At 44.3% G+C, this 18217-nt stretch overlaps 1 protein-coding gene across 6 annotated transcripts in view; it reads right to left on the bottom strand.

The window, feature by feature from the left end:
- Positions 1-1949: 1949 nt before the first annotated feature.
- LOC125715776 (metal transporter CNNM2-like) overlaps positions 1950-18217 on the bottom strand; it is a 35313-nt gene continuing 19045 nt past the window's right edge. Inside the window, exons 2-8 of one of the 6 annotated variants that reach the window (XM_048987689.1) lie at positions 9621-9764; positions 8532-8669; positions 7881-8050; positions 5960-6053; positions 4939-5001; positions 2915-3093; positions 1950-2301 (exon numbers count right to left, since the gene is read on the bottom strand). In XM_048987689.1, coding sequence (XP_048843646.1) covers positions 2089-2301; positions 2915-3093; positions 4939-5001; positions 5960-6053; positions 7881-8050; positions 8532-8669; positions 9621-9764 — 1001 coding nt within the window. In that variant the 3' untranslated portion in view covers positions 1950-2088. Of the gene's footprint in view, positions 2302-2914; positions 3094-3426; positions 5002-5959; positions 6054-7880; positions 8051-8531; positions 8670-9616; positions 9765-18217 lie in introns of those variants that run through there. The other 5 variants (XR_007384178.1, XM_048987690.1, XR_007384177.1 and 2 more) reach the window with 5 other exon arrangements.

Genomic DNA, 18217 nt, shown 5'->3' with positions numbered 1-18217 from the left:
TGTTCCAACTTAATCGTTGTTTACACATCATACAGGTGTAATACCAACACTTGAATACCTCCAACACATTTACCTGCCACAGAAATTGAATGACTAGTAGTCACCATGCAAAGCTCAGGACGTGAGCTGCTGCAGCACTGGGATTGCAGTGGCTGTAATAATGCACTTATGAATAGTCTTGTCCTGTCCAAACACTGCCCGACCTTTGAGTTATATATTTATTTTTAATAATTCTTACACGTTTGTTTATCTTTGAACAACTAGAATACATTGGAATCATTTTCATTCTTGCATATATCATGTACTTAAAGTAATGTTTGACTTACTGAGTACATTGCACTAAATGGACTAAGCAGCATGACAATCAAGTGAGATGAAGTCTTAGTTTGTGAAGTGAAGGAGATGGAAAACGCTGTATTATTCATGAGAGAAATGTTTTGGTTGACCCCATGGTTTTGTCTGGCTCGTTTGCGAAATCCAGGATATGTATGTTATGTTTGCATTAGACTGATTTTTTCCCCATACTGAACAGTACCGTGACACATGAGTTTGACTTGAGCGGAATGTTGCATTTTCACACATGTGCTTTGGGACAAAAGATGTTTTCAAGTATCAGGCTGTAGGAGGCAGGCTAGATCACGTGTAAAAGTTTTGTATCCAACGTTGTATCAGCTCTGGCTCCCTGTTGCACTGACGCTAAAGCCAGACAAGTACCAAGCTAAGCTACGCTATGCTACATAGTCCAGCTAGTTGTACCTGATATTGATCTATAATGAACTAGCTTTATTAAACAGGAACAACAGTAGGGCCCCTAGCTGAACATAAAGTTGTAACCCGTAATTAGTACATGTGCTGGTGGGAAAACCGTTGAATTCAAACTGCATAAAGTAACTTGGAAAAAAATAATCACAAAATTAAGCAAATGGTACTAATTAATAAATATGTGTAGATTTATAAGGTTCAGTAATAAACCCAACCATTATCAATAAACAATCTAGACAGTCATTGTAGAAACAAGGAATTGGGCAGTGGTATAATTAAAGTAACATATTTGTTATTACAAGAAAGAGACAAACATCATTTGCTCAGTGTTGACAAAACAGAACTAAATGTATCCAGTGTAAAAAATAAAAAAGAAACTAAACTGACAGAAAATACTGTCTCATTTTCATATATAATTTCATGTCAACATTCTCAGTAATCTTCTATGTACAAAAGGTCTTTTTTAATAACTCAATCTGAATGCTTTTGTGAATATAATTATGTGGTCAGCATGCTAAATAAATGCAATTGTCTAAAGTTAGTTAAGACAAGCATGTACTTATCGGGGAATTAGCAGACAAACACAGATCATTTGACAAAACAAACAAGCGGTGACGTAGGGCGAGAGTCGCTACCACCGATTGTAAAGGTATTTAGCCAGCAGCGTCGCCCATCAACGGCACCGAGATTGCGCTGAAATTAAAGACGCGTCACGTGCTTCCCTCGCAACGAACGCCGATCTCGCCGAGAAAGAAGCAGCGGAAAAAGGATTTAATTGTTTCATATGTAAATATGTGCAATTTACAAAAAGAGTGATTTTAATAATAATCATTTTATAAATAAAATGTGGTTCATTGCACTTGTTAAAAACATTAATAAGATTTTAAAGGCAATAATGTCAACTTGATTTTAAAAAGGTGAAAACATTGTACCATAAGCCTGATTAAGAACTTTGTAATGTATAAATCTGCAACAAAAAAATCCGACACATACATAGATATGAGTGCATGTCTAACAGTGTGTGCATGTACTTATACATACACACCTAAATACAAAAAATAGATATATACATTTATAAAATAAATAAAATACACATTAAAAACAATACATTAAAACATTCTTGGTTCGTAGTTTTCTTCAAAGCGGTATTTGGCGCAGTCTTTCAGTGCCAGTCTGATGCCGCCCTGCTCATGTTCCTCGGTCAACTGTCACACCGCCCTGAAGAAATGGGGACCAAACTCTTTGGTCTGGGGGCATGCAGCCCAATGTGTGGGAGCGGCCTGTCCTGGGGAGGGGGGTGGTTTGGGGGCACGCCCCGCCCCTGGGTCACACAGGGCCCTCGTTGTGCACTGTGTGGTTCGACTTGTTGTGGGCCATGCAGTTCTGCTGCTGGTTCAGTAGGTTGACGGTCTCGTCCGGCAGGCCCTCGTGCAGCTCCGTCAGAGTCAGTTCGATTTTCGTGTATTCGCTGTCTGAGGACTGTGGGGTCTTGTCCATGCGGGAGGCCATGAGGGCATTCTGGTACTGCTGCCGTGTTATCTGAACAGCAGGGGGCAGTGGTCAGCACAGTGCCAAACAATCACCAATTTAGACCACGTATAAGTGGGCAGGGGCACTGTAAAGGGGGTGGGGGGGGGGGGTTTTTGGGCAATTCCAAATTCCCCTGAATGACAGGGGAATACAACTGAATTGGTCTGGGTTGGGGGGCAAAAATCTCTAGCAGCACCCCGCGCTGGGGTGTAGAAACCACAGAGATGGGTCGGGGGGGTCATGTACCCTCAGTATTTAATTTGGATTCTTTCATCCCCCTATAATGGGACCTGCTCAGAATCTAATACTCAATAATACTCAATAATACTCAATAAGTTTCACATTGATCCTTAGTTCTTTATAGTGTGTCATAAAACAAAACATCGGGCAGACTGATTTCTGTCTAAATAATGAAATTATTTAGGCATTAATTGGTACCGTAAAAAATTTTAAAAAATCATATAACTGGCGTATTATAGGGGTGTTGTGCGGCCAGATTATGTCACACAGATTGCAATGCTACTTTTCACCACTAGAGGCTGATTTGTCCCTCCCGCCCCACCCCATTTGTTATGTTTCCTTTCTCAGTGGAAGGGGCTATACAGGGTGCATTTGTCTTCACCTTTATGTACTGCAGGTCCGACACGGCCCTGACTGAGTAGTCTGGCATGTAGATCTGAAGGAAGGTGTTGAGCTGGTTGTTGCTGCTACCCAGCGTGGGAGTAACGGCATCGATCCGGTCGCTGCGGTTCAGGGAGTCCGAGTGATTCAGCCCGAACGACCTCGGGGGGGACTTATTCTCTGCACGGCACAAAAAGCAGAAGAAAAATGCCAACTCATATATAATGGGGAAAAAAACTGGACGACGTTTTACTCTTTCAATACCCCATTTACCGTTTCATTACTTAGTATACTTAGGTGACAAATAAAATATAAACAAGTGGCGAATTCCAACACAGAAAACTGTATAACTTTTCCTATCGTCATTATTTATGCTTTGTGGGTTAAAACTGATCTGAAATTAGCTAATTCAATTAATTTTGCACACGAGACATAAGATCGGGTTCTATTAAAAACAGATATGTCCCTGTTCTTGCATGACATTTATATAAACAAAAACCTATAAATAATTACCTGGTTCAATATTCTGTGACCTTTTTAATGGATTTTCAAGACTTTCTCAAATTCTTTGAAAAAAAAAAAATATATAAAAATGCACATCTGACCACAAGGTGGGGCTCTTTGTCCGCTGATATTTTCTAGTAGGTGAAAGGTACTCCAATCACAGGACAAGAGGAACTTCATTGTCCTACGCAAAACCGCTTCCCATGAACTGGGAAGATGAGAAGATACAGCTACTCTGCTGACTCTGTGGAAAAACTGCCTGGAAAACTAAAATGAATGTCGGAGTGCAGTGATAAAATGTCTGTTTCAATGGGAATATTTGTTTTTTTTTTTAATTAAAGACAGATTATGTTTTCCCTTCTTAAAGGAAATGTTGAAAGGGCTTCCCAAGGGTAGCCTCTGAACTTCAATTTGGATGGAATGTATATAATCCCAGTCTGGATATCAATTTAAAGCTAGGTGCACTAGTGCAATATGCCAGGCATGTGAGCCAGGCATGTGTGATCAGGACGCTACCTTTCCCGCAGTCCCAAGGCTCCGGGGCTGGGACTGATGTAATTCGGCAATCGGAAAATTCTTGCTGAGAAGGTCACTATACCAGATGTGGGCCGAGTCAGCCTCTGAGATCAGTGAGAGAGGCCAGAAAGGCCAGTTCACTGGGAGGGTGTTTCTCTACTGCTGGGCCAGCTGGACACTGTACTTCACGTCCCTGTTTACAGAGCTGGGTGTGTGACTATACATTACCAGCACAGCACCAGGGGATTGAGACAAAAAAAAGCATAAAACTGAAAGAATCCAGCTATGTGGGGGTTAAGAACTGGCTTACCATTGTTCAGTCACTCAGAATAAATTCCAGTTATGGATCACACTACTGAAACAGTTATTTCCCTTCTCATATATAAACATAGTGCCTTAAAAGGTGACAGTGCCGTATGTGATATTCAGGCTTGGGTGACAACATTGGCCAAAGTGCTTTAAGTACTTGGGTCATAAGGGTGACATAACATCACTGATGAAAACTGCGTACGTCCACTTTTTCGACGATTTCGCTACATTCTCATCTGTCTACTGATACTATTTAATCTAATTGACCAATGAAAACACGCTTCATGAAGTGCTCCACTTAACTAGTATCTTTGTATTAGTTAACATTTCTATTCATGACAGTTGCTTGCTTTATATTACATAAAAGAACAACTTAACATTGATATTTAGCTACCTAACATTGTTAATTGTGAACATTAGGTAAGAATAGTTTGTATCAAGTTTCTTGCTGACAATCCATTTAAAACATTAAGCTGTTCACTGACAGCGTATCTATCTGTGGGGCTAACGGTGGTTCATTCATTGTTTGATCTTGTAGTTTCTGAGAAAATGTGTTATTTTTTTGCTCCTGAAATGGATTTTTGAAGAGACGTGTCTTTCATTGGACAGAATACGTAGACGTAGAGATAGCTTGAGAGACAGTCGGTATAACAGACTCGGAGGGCGGGAGAGTTGCGCATTTGAGATGTACTGTACCTGGTGATCCGGCTAGTGACTCGGCCCTACTGACCACAAAGGTGCGAGACAGGGACAGAGGAACTGGAGAGAAAGGGACAGAGGGACACACAGGGAACCAGCGTCAGAAGAAGAAACTAGAGTGTAGTGCAGAGAAACCATCGACCACACCAACAGACAACACTCATGGAAGTTTTGACTTACACAAAAATGTTCAGAAGGCAGAAAAAAAATGATTGGCTTAGAGAGAGAACCAATCAGATCTTGGTCAGATGTCAGATCAACCAATTAGATGTCTTGGTCCCACCTCCTCTAGTTGCTTTAACCCACCTCCCATACAATTTCATTGGTTATCTCTCAGAAACAAATCATATTTTGTTATGCCTTCAGAATATTTTTGTTTAAAGTAAAACTCACACGAGCCCCCAGAACCCACAGGATAGGGCATCAGGCTGGACTGCTCCAGAGTATGGTCAGAAGGTCACTCTGCCCAAGCAAGACAGAAACTCAAAACCTGGCATTGCTATACAAAACTGACCATCCCACACCATTTCAAACTACGATCATCAAATCATAAAGCAATAAAGTTAATACAGAATTAAAATAAAACTCTCAAATTAAGATACACATCTCATACAATCCACTTTCAATTTCAAAACTTCTGGGTAGCTCACTCAGTATCATTTGTGAACACTAAGGTTGAGTAAAAGTGCGCAGTTCATAAATTGAACAACAGAGGGTGCTGGAGGGCTAGCAGTCATTTGAAGTTTGTGAATGAATCAATAGAAAGTTAATGAAACTGTTTACATGTCGGGAAAACTTTCATAGAGCCATAAAAGAGAGTTATTGTCAAGTGTCAAAAGAAGCACCCAACATGGAAGCAGGAAGCCTGCTCTTTGTTATGACGCCACTTTGTTGATACTGCCTGTGAATACCTTGACCTTTGACCCACTTGGGAGGGGGAGGGGGGATCTGTAGCCATGAGAGACCAGAGCTTAGAAAGAGAACTGAGTGGGGGAGGTGAATCAGAGCGCTGCAGTACCTGGGGAGACGGTCAGGGACATCACTCCATAGGAGGAAAACGGTCCAGCTTCAAACCTCATGCCCTCCTTGCCTGCCTCCACCTCCACTTTGCCCTTTGAGTTCACGGAAAACACAAGATCAGCCGACGTTCCTCAAACGTGCACACGCCCCTCACGTTCCTCTTCACACATCACTTAAAGTGACTTTCAGGCGGCCTCCAGCACAACACACTTTCAGCAGATGTTTCTCTAAATATTAAACTGAAATGTAGGAAGAAAAATATAAATACAGTGAACATTCTAAATCATGACGAAAGTCTTTTTGCGGCACCCCTGATATCGACAGTTTAAGAAGCATGGAACTGATCCATAGTCTAACTGCTTGTCCTGATCGGGCTTGTTACCGAAAGCCTATCCCGGGCAGCACAAGACAGAAGGTTGGGTTACATCTGTATGGGTTTCCAGGCCATTGCGGATATTCACAAAATAACTCGGGGCAAACGGATAATTATGACATGCCAATTTTCCGAAGTGCATGTTGGACTGCAGGAGAAAACCAGAGTACCAGAGGAATCCCACAAGAAATAGTGAGAACATGGGAGAACATGTGAAATCCAGGCAAATAGATAGGAGGTAAGATTCAAGGTTCCAACTCCAAGTACAGACGCTCCTCTACTTATGAACTTTCAACTTATGAACTTTCAGACATACGAATGAAGAGTACAGTAAGTTGTACGTTTCCTGTTCGCAAGATCAATTTTTTTTTTCTGCGTGCCAATTCCGCCCAGTACGACTTCTGGCCGCTACTCCCGCCGCACAGCAGCGTAGCGTGCGTACTCCCAGCATCCTAGTTCTTTGTACTTGTGTAAACCCTTAAAATGATGTTGAATAACGACTTATGAACATTTCAAATTACGATGTTCAGACTGTATCTCATTCGTAAGTAAGGGAGCATCTGTAATACTACAAACTACCGAGCTACCCACTAATGCCAGTCTGAATCATAGTTCTAGCCTTATCCCTAATGCCAACATTAACCCTAATGCCAACCATAACCCTAGCCTCAACTTCAATGCCAACACAAATGCTAGCTAACACCCTAATTGTAACTCACATAGCTCTCCGTAAGCAATAACCCCAAATCCATCCCTAACTCAAAACTGTACTGTACCCTAGATTAACCCTAATAGCAATCCAAACCCTAACCCTAATGCAACCCCGAAATGAAAGAAAAAATGAACCATCCATCCATCCATCCATCTATCCATCTTATCCTACTGGGTCGCGGGGGGTCCGGAGCCTATCCTGGAAGCAATGGGCACAAGGCAAGGAACAACCCAGGATGGGGGGCCAGCCCATCGCAGGGCACACTCACACACCAGTCACTCTCACATGCACACCTACGGGCAATTTAGCAACTCCAATTAGCCTCAGCATGTTTTTGGGCTGTGGGGGGAAACCAGAGTACCTGGAGGAAACCCCACGACGACATGGGGAGAACATGCAAACTCCACACACATGTCACCCAGGTGGAGACTCAAACCCGGGTCCCAGAGGTGTGAGGCAACAGTGCTAACCACTGCACCACCATGCTGCCCCTATGAACTATTTTATCACTTTAATTTCAATACCTATCACCAGAGGTGGATAGATCAGGTTCAGAAATTAAAAATCCAGACATTGATTTTGTTTCAACCAAACAGTTGAGTATAAAATGCTACAGTCACAGATAACAGTGACTGTGGTTGGTTGAAACAAAATCTTAGTCTGGATTTTTACTTTCTGGACCTGATCGATCCACCTAAACTATGCATCTCTGCCTATGACTGCTTAAAAGTGATCTGACAGAAATTCAAGATGGAAGATAAAATGCGAACAACCTTTAGTAGTAGGAGTGTCTGAAAAATCTTCCGAGTGGGATTTCCACAGAACAATGCTCACCTGAAGGATGAGGATGAAGTAGTCTACAGGCTTGTTGCGGTGGAAGAGGTAGTGATCTGGAGCTCTCTTGTTCTTGTCGTTGTACTTCAGCTCCTGGATGACGTTGGGGTGTTTGAGAAGACGCAGGAGAATCTTCTCAGACATCTGAGTCGGACTGAAGGGTTCTACTTCTGCTGGGAGAGACAAAAGACAGCCTGGTGTCTAAACTGCTCACTTTGACGTCTTATCTCTCCTGTGTCCGGGAATGACTGACACAGTTTAATGATGAAGCTGGAAGCTTCGCTTGATCGCGCGATGTTTGTGTAATTTTTGTGTGTCATATCAGCAAATCGTGGCCTAATCTTGAGCTGCAGGACATAGCTGAGTCAGACAAAAAGAAAACGGAAAACAAGCCATAATATAACTTCCGCTCCTGTCAGCAGGGTTTACCCTCAGCTGAAAGTACTAACAGCAGTTCAGATGACATCCAGCTCGAAGGCTGGTTAACCTTTCGGCTGCACCTTTAGCGATCAGCATCATGATGAAAACAGGGGCAGGAGAGAGACTTCCTGTGCTGCCCACTCGCAGATCCCAACAGCCTCTCCTCCGCTGACCCCTCAGCAGCCAGGCAGGCACACTGGTGCAATTCAAGAAACAACGCTCCGCACTTGCCTGTTGCTAGGAAACGCAGTGTAGCCAGTAGAAGCTGAGGTGATATTTTAACCTTCGTCTCATTGTCCGTGGGCCTGAAGGCCGAGAAATCCTGCTTCCTTTCCCGATGGGTTATTTTCTTTTTCGTTTTGTTGTCGGCTGCAAGAAAACAAGGTTAGACATACTGGGAGGAACCTCGGAAAAGACTGTTGAACTTCAGGCTGTATATGCAGGCCTATTCATTATAGTCCGTAGTTGTACGTTTGGTATCAAAAGAGGGAAAAAAAGCCATAATGTAAAAGTCCCTTTATTTATAACAACACACTCAACTGGAAGTATATTGGCTTTTCCAATAACCAAAACACTTACTGAAATTTAGATTTCACGTAAATGACCCAATTGAACAAATACAAAGCATCATAGAATACATTTACTGCACTGAAGCAGCTGACCTCTGGAAGTGGAACTGTGGATCAGGACAGTGGACCAGATAACTTCAGGACAGCTGCTAATTGTTCAGTTGGTATGCAATGATAGATAGGTACCATATATCAGTTTCCCAATCCATTCCTTGGGGACCCACAGCCAGTCCATGTTTTTACTCCCTCCAAACTCCCTGCCAGAAACTCCACATTTTGCGGGGAGGGAGCAAAAATGTGGAGTTTCTGGCAGGGAGTTTGGAGGGAGTAAAAACATGGACTGGCTGTGGGTCCCTACGGACCGGATTGGGAAACACTCTGGCATATGTTGGACGCTGGACAGGCAGAGGGTAGTGTTTACTACCACTCAAACCACGCATTTGCAAGGGCTCATAAGGTTTGAGGGCCCCCTGTTGACCACAAACAGTTACTACATTAAGGGTGGCCCCAAAGTAACTTTTTCAGATATGCACCTGAAATAAAAACCCACCCCTTGCAGACAGGTAACAGATGTGTTTGTGATTAACTATACATGTGATACACACTGACTCCTGACCTGTCCGTAAACCTTAAACATGTGCTGAATGTGAGACATCAAACGAACACAACTGATGACATTTTGTGTGAATCCCCCTTCGGGCTGGATTTTCCATCCAGTTTTGGACAGTGACCCCTATTGGCTGGTACCTACTATACAAGTCAGTCTCATCCAAAATTTCAGACTTGATGATTTCTTCGATAACATCTTCCAAGGTGACGATACCCAGCACCTCGTAGAAGGGGTCTCCTTCCCCCTCGTTGTTTACCCTCTGGACAATCGCCAGGTGGGATTTACCTGGAAGAGAACAAAGGCTGACATCACATTTCAGAAGCCCACAACATCTCAAAGTGACACTTTCTTAAGAGCTAAATCTCTATGTTTCCCATTGGAGAAGCACATTTTATATTTCAAAGCATATTTCACATCAAAAATTCAGATATTCAGCCAGAAAGTATTTTAGACCAGTATGACATTTTTTCCCAGTTGAAGAGACTTCCTAGATGTACCATGAAGAAAGTTTGGATAATGATGACCCAGACATCATAAAACACCAAAGCCTCTCAGACTGAGCAGACAGATATTTGTCTAGTTTTCATAAGAAATGTTCTCATCAGCCTTCCCAGGACCCCCAGTATGCAGCTTAAACAAGAACACCCCCCACCCCTCACAAATACTGTCAACCAAAACCCTAAACATTTCCCCCCCTATTCTCAGCTTGCTATCGTTTCGAAGGAATTTTCCAGTGGGTAGGCTAATATTAGACCTGAAATTAAGGTTTCCACTCAGCTTCAGCTATATTCTCACTGACATAACTGCCACGTCATTTGATTGTCTTGTGGCTAGTAGACAAATTAAATACAGAGAACTCCTAAGCTCACCCCTGTTTCTGCAGGAAAGAATATGGATGTGAATTTTCCCTCTCCGAATCAATACACCTCAAGCTGGACTCCACACACTCTGCCGCACTAGAGTAAAGTTGATTTTGATACTATTTCTGTTGAGAGGGCAGAAGCCATATCTCTCCGTTTCCTCTTCCACATCCCCAAGCATAACCAAACAAAAACAGTTAGCTTTCAGTCGCAAACCATTAGCTGGAGACGCCAAACGTATGGCAGCGTTAGGAACTGCTAGACCAGCTCTCATAATCGTATAGTCGCTGCTGATCAGTTCTCTACAGCTCAGCACACGGGGGTCTGTGCAGACTGAGAGAAGCACAATGTGCCCACACTCAAACCCAAACCGAATCTAGGTGAGGCGACCATTCTAAAACTGTGGCCTGAAGCTAACAGCTAACAGCAGTACTTCTGAGGTACTTCGCTAAAGGAGAGGACAGTGCTGACTATGCACTTGTATCGTGTTACACTGGGGTGGGGGGGAGGGGCGATGCAGACCTATCATTAAATTACACACTGTTGTTTTCAGCTGAGGTTTCTCCAAAAACAAACAAAACAAACACACTGTGCGCTCACCAGTCAACAATGCTATGTCTGCTAACTGCAAATACATTTAGCAAATAGGCGGCGAGGTTACATTACAAGCCACCCTCGACAACTTTTGCTTGTCTAAACAACTCTGTACACAGTTGACAAAGCATACAGGAAAATAAACAGGGAACAGTGACCCTTTTATCTGTTTGCTGCTGTAGCCAAAGCTACTTTCAAAGCAGCTCTAGCTTGATAGTGATAAGTCAGCTGGTTAGAGACTGAGACGGTAATTAATTTAGGGACTCATCTCATTAGATTGCGCTTTACCTGCTAACTCCTGCAAAGTGTTCGTGTTGAATCATCCAGTAAAGCAGCTTTATCTAAAGCCTACACACACACACACACACACACACACACACACACACACACACACACACACACACACGCAAAAAAAATTGAGACAGAATCTTTTGAAAAGCTACCAAATCACACGAAAACTCACACGGCGGCGATACAATCTCTGCCGATATGAAGTCAGCAGATGTGCTCTTATGGAATAAATGGATAAAATAACTAAAAAGGAATCCAATTAATAGTACCATTTCTTGGGGGGGGGGGGCAAAAACCAGAAGCCTGAGTCAAAATCAAGGGTGTAGTTTTGGTTTCAATATTAGTAGGGACCAAATTATCCATGAACCCCCCGCCTCAGTAAACACACACGGTACTCCCACAATATTGGTAGGGATTAGGGTGACCACCTAATCCATGTCGGGGGGGAGAGAGACCATAAGATAGAACAGGGCTACCATTTCAATCAAAAGGACCTGGCTTTCACTTTAGCACTGAGATGTTGGTGTGTGCTGATTGGTCAGTGTCCTATAATCATGCATGTGCCACTAATGTTAATAGGAAAGAGCTGGATGTGTCTTTCAATCAAGGAAACAAACCAGTCAAAGCACAAGAAGAACTGAACCATTTAGCCAAGAACAGTCGCCTTTCAGTTTTAAAGTAGTTTGTAAAACCTAAAGTAGCTCAAGTTGATTACATAAAGTAGGTGGCCACCCTACTAGAGACATGTCCCTACCATCCATACCCAAATGAACACCGTTAGTCAAGTTGGCAGATAATGCTCCATATGTGTAGCCTTCACATTGAAGCATCTGGAGGGCTTTGACAAATGCGTAATGAATGGGCTTCATATTTACAGGGAAGAAGCAGCATCTGAAGCAGCATCTGAAGCAGCATCATCACCTCAAAGATCCCTACGGCGACCATGAGCAGCATAAGAACAGAAGGCGAACGAGCTGGTCGTCGCTCCGAAGAACAAGATGGGGATGAGAGGCGGGGTGTCCGGAGGGAGAGCACGGGATGGGGGAGGCCGCCATCAGTCCATGTGCTCCCCCCAGACTGACTCTGGTTTCAATTGCTATGTCTCACCATCTGAGAAGAGGACAGCAAACTTTCCAGTTTCCCAGCAAAAACAAATGAACGACGACAGGAAAATGTGACTAATGTCTTCCCAAAATACTCCAGAGACAAACACGTACTGTTTATTCATAGCTCCTTGGCTGCTATAATTACGCTGCAGTGTGTGTGTGTTTTTTGTTTCCTTAGGGAACGACCCGATTGACTTTCCAGGGTCAACATGAGCGGCGACAGTCAGAGAAAGGGCGCCAAGCGCGGCTGTCTGAGTCAGTCCCTCTCCTGGAGGGGCCAGCACGGCGAGAGCACAGGGCAGTGCTGGGCTCAGGCAGGTGGGCCAGCCCTGTTGGGAAACCCAAACTCAAGCGGGCCGGTCAGGCAGAAACAGGCGGGGGAGAGCTGATGACCATCTAACAATGCATGAAAGTACGGTGGGAATGAAGAAACTTCACCGAAATCTTCAGTGGAATCAGTTATTTAGGCTTAGGGGGCAAGCATGACATATTTAGCTGGTACTGCTTGGTACTTGGATGGCGCAGTGGTTAGCAAGAAGGTCCTGGGTTCGGTTCCAGGTCCTTTCTGTGTGGAGCTCACACGCTCTCCCCGTATTCATGTGGGTTTTCGCCAGGGGCTCTGGTTTCCTCCCATAGTCCAAAACCGTGCAGGTTAAGTTGATTGGTGGTTCTGAATTAGCCCTGTGGTTGTGTGTGTGCACCCTGCGGTGTGTTGGTGACTGCCCAGGGTTGGTTCCCGCCTGCGTCCATTGTTCCCGGGATAGGTTCCAGACCCCCCTGCGACCCCGGTTGGGATTAAGTAGTTTCAGGAAATGGATAGATGGTTGGTACTTTGTGAGATTTCCATGTATAGAGCTGGCCCAGTTTTCTGCTATTGCTACCTAGAAGGATGAACTGCAGATGGATGGGGGAGAGGATTAATAAAGGAATAATCAAAACATCGCAACTTAGAGGAGATACAAACACATGAATACAGACAGGAATATTGACAGCACAATTTCACACATATCGTGTCTCGGAACAAAGTGTCACAACGGCCGTCCCCCAAAACCCAGTGGGATCAGAATCGCAATACACACACAGCACCTCCTGCTGGGTGGCCAGGGCAATGCGGCATGTGGACCACCTCCCCCCTGCCCGAGATTCTCGCACGGCCTTCTGGGACTTCTCCCGTGCACTTCTCTGCCATTCCCAGCTTTATTTATGGAATGTGATCCGTCATATTTTTCCATAGTGGAATTTCCCTATAAATAGTTGAGGAGGCCATGGAGTCGTGCGGTGGCCGTGCCCGTTCGGCTTATTTTGGGTCCGACGAAGACAGTGAGACTCTGAGCAATGGGAAACTAGCAGACAGAGTCGTGTGATCCCCTTTGGAAAGAGCCTGGGGTGAAGACAAACGGCCTCATTCTCTTGAGTAAATGAGGTACCGGGCGAAACTATATTTGGCTCATAGCCCTTCACACAAAGCCAGCTAACGTGTCTTTGAATTATGGACATAATATGCAAAATAATGTTAGCAGCCATCGTCTCGCTAATGGCTCATTCCTAAGAAGTTACACGAATGAGCAGCTCGGCCAGAACAGCAAAGCTGGGAATTACACGCCGTCCAACGTGCGCATCCAGCGAGCCGGCGGCAGAGAGTCGCATCCTGGTGTGGGCTGGCGCTCTCAGCGCTTCCCACCACGTCTCACCGCTCAGTCCATCCGGGCAACATAATTCATCACAAGAAAATAACACCACCTGGATTTCGCAGATAAAAAATTAGCTGCAGAGTGGAAGATGGCCCAGGCTGTAAATTATTCATCCTTGCCAACGCCAGGTGGTGTCATTTCCTATCCAAATGACGACTTTAATTACTCGTCCATGCCCTAGGACACAATAAAAAAAGAAAAGAAAAAAAATTATAAAAAAAATCGGCAGTGCTGCAGTCCTCCAGGGGCACAGCAGCTCAGCCTTGACCGGAGCGCTTTTGCTGGTTTCCGTTCTCTGTACAGTAAATAATAATGGATGTGCATGACAGAATTAGGCCATGCTGCACATCCACACTGACCCAATCAGCACACACCTTTTACATCACATGACCTTTTGCATTATACGACTAGTTTAAGTTGCACTTGAAAACTTAAACATCGACAATTAATATTATAACATAATGTGCTTATTGATGAGATTTCAATGAATATCACACCTAGAAAAAACGTAAAACGTATTAGATTTCTTAGAGTATAGAAAAAAATTAATTGCCATTATGGTAGAAATTAATTATGCCATTATGGTTGAAACTACTGCCTTGTTAGTCACCTTATCCACCACAGGATGAATCGTTTTGCTTCTCTGAGATGTGAGTGATATGTCAGTTATGACATTACCAACCTGTTCAGCCCTGTTTACAGATGTGTTTGTATGCTATGTATCTGAAAAACACGAGAGATACTAAATCCAATATCAGCCAATCACAAATAACCCAGCAGCCAGGGAGTGGCGTGACTCCGTAACGTATCCTCTGACCGTCCTGGATCAGGAAACTGGCCTGATAAGCACCCAGGCCCGGAAACCCTAGTGACACATTTATCCTTACGGTTTAGACCCCCCACCCCCTCTATACCCAGGCATGGAGAGCTGATGATGGTTAGCAATAGCGGACTGCATATCGCTAAACAACCATGAAGCTGATAACGGACTGCACATCGCTAAACAGCCATGAAGCTGATAGTGGTCTGCACTCCACAAAACAACCATGAAGCTGATAACGGACTGCACATCGCTAAACTGCCATGATGCTGACAGCGGACTGCACATCGCTAAGCAGCCATGAAACTTGTAGTGGATGGCACATCGCTGAACAGCCTCAAAACTAGTAGTGGACTGCACATCACTATACAGCCATGAAGCCATTAGTGGACTGCACATCACTGAACAGCCATGAAGCCAGTGGTGGACTGCACATCACTGAACAGCCATGAAGTTAGTAGTGGACTGCACATCACTGAACAGCCATGAAGCTAGTGGTGGACTGCACATCACTGAACAGCCATGAAGCCAGTAGTGGACTGCACATCACTGAACAGCCATGAAGCTAGTAGTGGACTGCACATTGCTAAAAAGCCATGATGCTGATAGTGGACTGCACATCACTGAACAGCCATGAAGCAAATACCAGACTGCACGTCACTAGACAACCACGAAACTAATAGCAGACTGTATATCGCTAAACAGCGATGAAGTTAATAGTGATTTCTATGGTTAATGTCGAAGGTCATTATGCGAGTCCAGTGAAATCAGCATCCCGAGATTCCTGACGTTGCTTAACGCAGTGAAATCTTTATGAGGGGAGACCAACAGCAAGTTAAACTCAAGTCTGCTCATTACTTCTCCATAGGAAACCTGACCTGCAATTGAACAGCCATGAATCCGACGAGAACCGTAAATGCTTGCATATTACATTATAACTCTCAAGATCATTCCCAGTGCATTAAAATGACACCAGCTTTTACACAATAAAGGTATAAAGTACATGCTACACAAGATTAAACTCACTTCCAACCTACATTATATTTACGTTATGTTTAATTATCAGGCACAGATCACTTAGCCAGTGAGGATCAGAGAGCAGAGTAAGACAGAGCTCCTGGTGCAATCATTAGTAAAATTACTCTACGGACTCTACCCAACAAGCATATCACCTTCGGATGTTTTACACTCGGTGCAATTGATGGTTCATTTTAACTTGGTTGCATTATAACAGGACTAGGCAGCCCTGATCTTGGAGTATCGGAATCCAGCAGGTTTTCTATCTCACCTGGTGTCTGATGAAACACACCTGATCTCAGGCAGATGAAACTCATCAGGTCGGAGAGAAAACCTCCTGGATACCAGCACTCTAGGTTGCCTACCAGTGCATTATATTGTCTAAACCTTAGTAAGATACTGGATTAACAAAATCATAATTATTGGCATAATTATTCTGCTGCGTGTCCTTTGATTTCATACCCTGATGGACTTTGTAAATACCAAGAATTGTTCAGTGCTTTCTCCTTAAGCAAATGACTCACGCAGTAAAATTAAAGAATGCATGCCACTTTGTAGAAATGACCTAAAAAAGAATGTAAAGTGTGTTTTCCCATCCAGGGATAATAAAGACACTGCGTGTTGAAAGCACGCTGATGGCGACTGATCGACATGCCTGAGGGGAAACGGGAGCCTTTAGCAGGATGACCATCTTGGGACTGCAGATTCGCTTTTCCAAAGCATGACATTCATCGTTTGGAATGTCGTGAAATATGACCGGCGACACTGTTGTGGGAATGCCCCATTTTCTCACATAATGCTCGGCTCCCACTTGAACCCCTCGCTTTGATGTGTTACTCCGTGCAGTGCCAACATGCCTCTGGCATTCAATACTGTCTGGGTAACAACCCAGCTGTGCCCACGTTCACATTATACCGCAGGTAGCTGTACCCGCCATGCAGACATTCTCCATTAAAATAATAATGGGCACTGCTGACCAGGGCAGTCAATTTCTTCTGGTACAGGTAAGAGCCACACATACTATACTTATTCTGGTAAACAGACACTCATGCCTTAATAACAGTAAAGATTCAAAACAAGATTTCCTTGCCTGGGAGCTTCTCATAAAAAGCATAGACTCTCTGAACATTAACAACACATTAACACAATCTGTTACTTGAATTCCCAGAGAGCCACAATGCCACAGCAGAGTAACACCTGAATGCCACAGTAGGGTAACCCCTCAATTCCAGAGTAGGGTAACCCCGGAATGCCGCGGCAGGGTAACCCCTGGATATCCCAGCAGGGTAAGCCCTAAATGCCCCAGCAGATTATCCCCTGAATGACCTGGCAGAGTAACCCCTGAATGCGCCAACAGAGTATTCCCTGAATACCCCAGTAGATAACCCCTTAATGCCCTAGTAGAGTAACCCCTGAATACCTCAGCAGAGTAACCCCTGAATGTCGCAGCTGAGTAACCCCTGAATGTCGCAGCTGAGTAACCCCTAAATGCCGCAGCAGAGTAACCACTGAATGCCGCAGCAGAGTAACCACTGAATGTCTCAGCTGAGTAACCCCTGAATGCCGCAGCAGAGTAACCCCTGAATGCCGCAGCAGAGTAACCCCTGAATGCCGCAGCAGAGTAACCCCTGAATGCCGCAGCAGAGTAAGCCCTCAATGCCCCAGCTGAGTAACCCCTGAATGCCGCAGCAGAGTAACCCCTGAATGTCGCAGCTGAGTAACCCCGGAATGCTCCAGCTAAGTAACCCCTGAATGCCCCAGCTGAGTAATCCCTACACCAAACGCTGCTGACACACTTATCAGGATTTCTGTGATTGGCACTGTCACCTATGAATGGATAAATATTTATGCGATTCCTGTGACTGGCAGCCCACTTTGTTTTACCCTTAAAAGGCATGAAGACCGACAGAATGACAAGAAGCAACATGAAGGAAATGGCATCGAGTGGACATTCCAACAATCCTGACGAGGGAATCAGTGGAAATGGTCTTTAAAGTACTGAGCAGAACCATTATTTTTTATTCTTATCATTATAACCGATATTCATTACGAAGAATCAGGGCACTGGCGAAAAAAATGACGTTTTATCCTTAAGCCAAAGAACACAGCAATGAAGGAAGAAACCAGGCTGTTATCAATGAAACCTCCGCGGGTTTCCTGTGGGGGAAAGAGCTTGGACGGCTTCCATGGCAGAGCATTACAGCTGCATTTGTGTTGCTGGTAATTTACAACATTGAAGGGAAACGGGCATGAGGATGGGGGGGGGGGGGGGGTCATTCCTCCGTGTTTCCAGGCACATCATTCCAGGGCCAGTGCTGAGTGCATTACTCTCTGGGGAGGGGGCCTGCAATCTAAACCA

This window comes from Brienomyrus brachyistius, chromosome 20 (assembly GCF_023856365.1).
Source record: "Brienomyrus brachyistius isolate T26 chromosome 20, BBRACH_0.4, whole genome shotgun sequence".
Classification (NCBI taxonomy): Eukaryota; Metazoa; Chordata; class Actinopteri; order Osteoglossiformes; family Mormyridae; genus Brienomyrus; species Brienomyrus brachyistius.
Note: the sequence above shows the minus strand (reverse complement) of the source record. Positions and strands in the feature narration are given on the sequence as shown.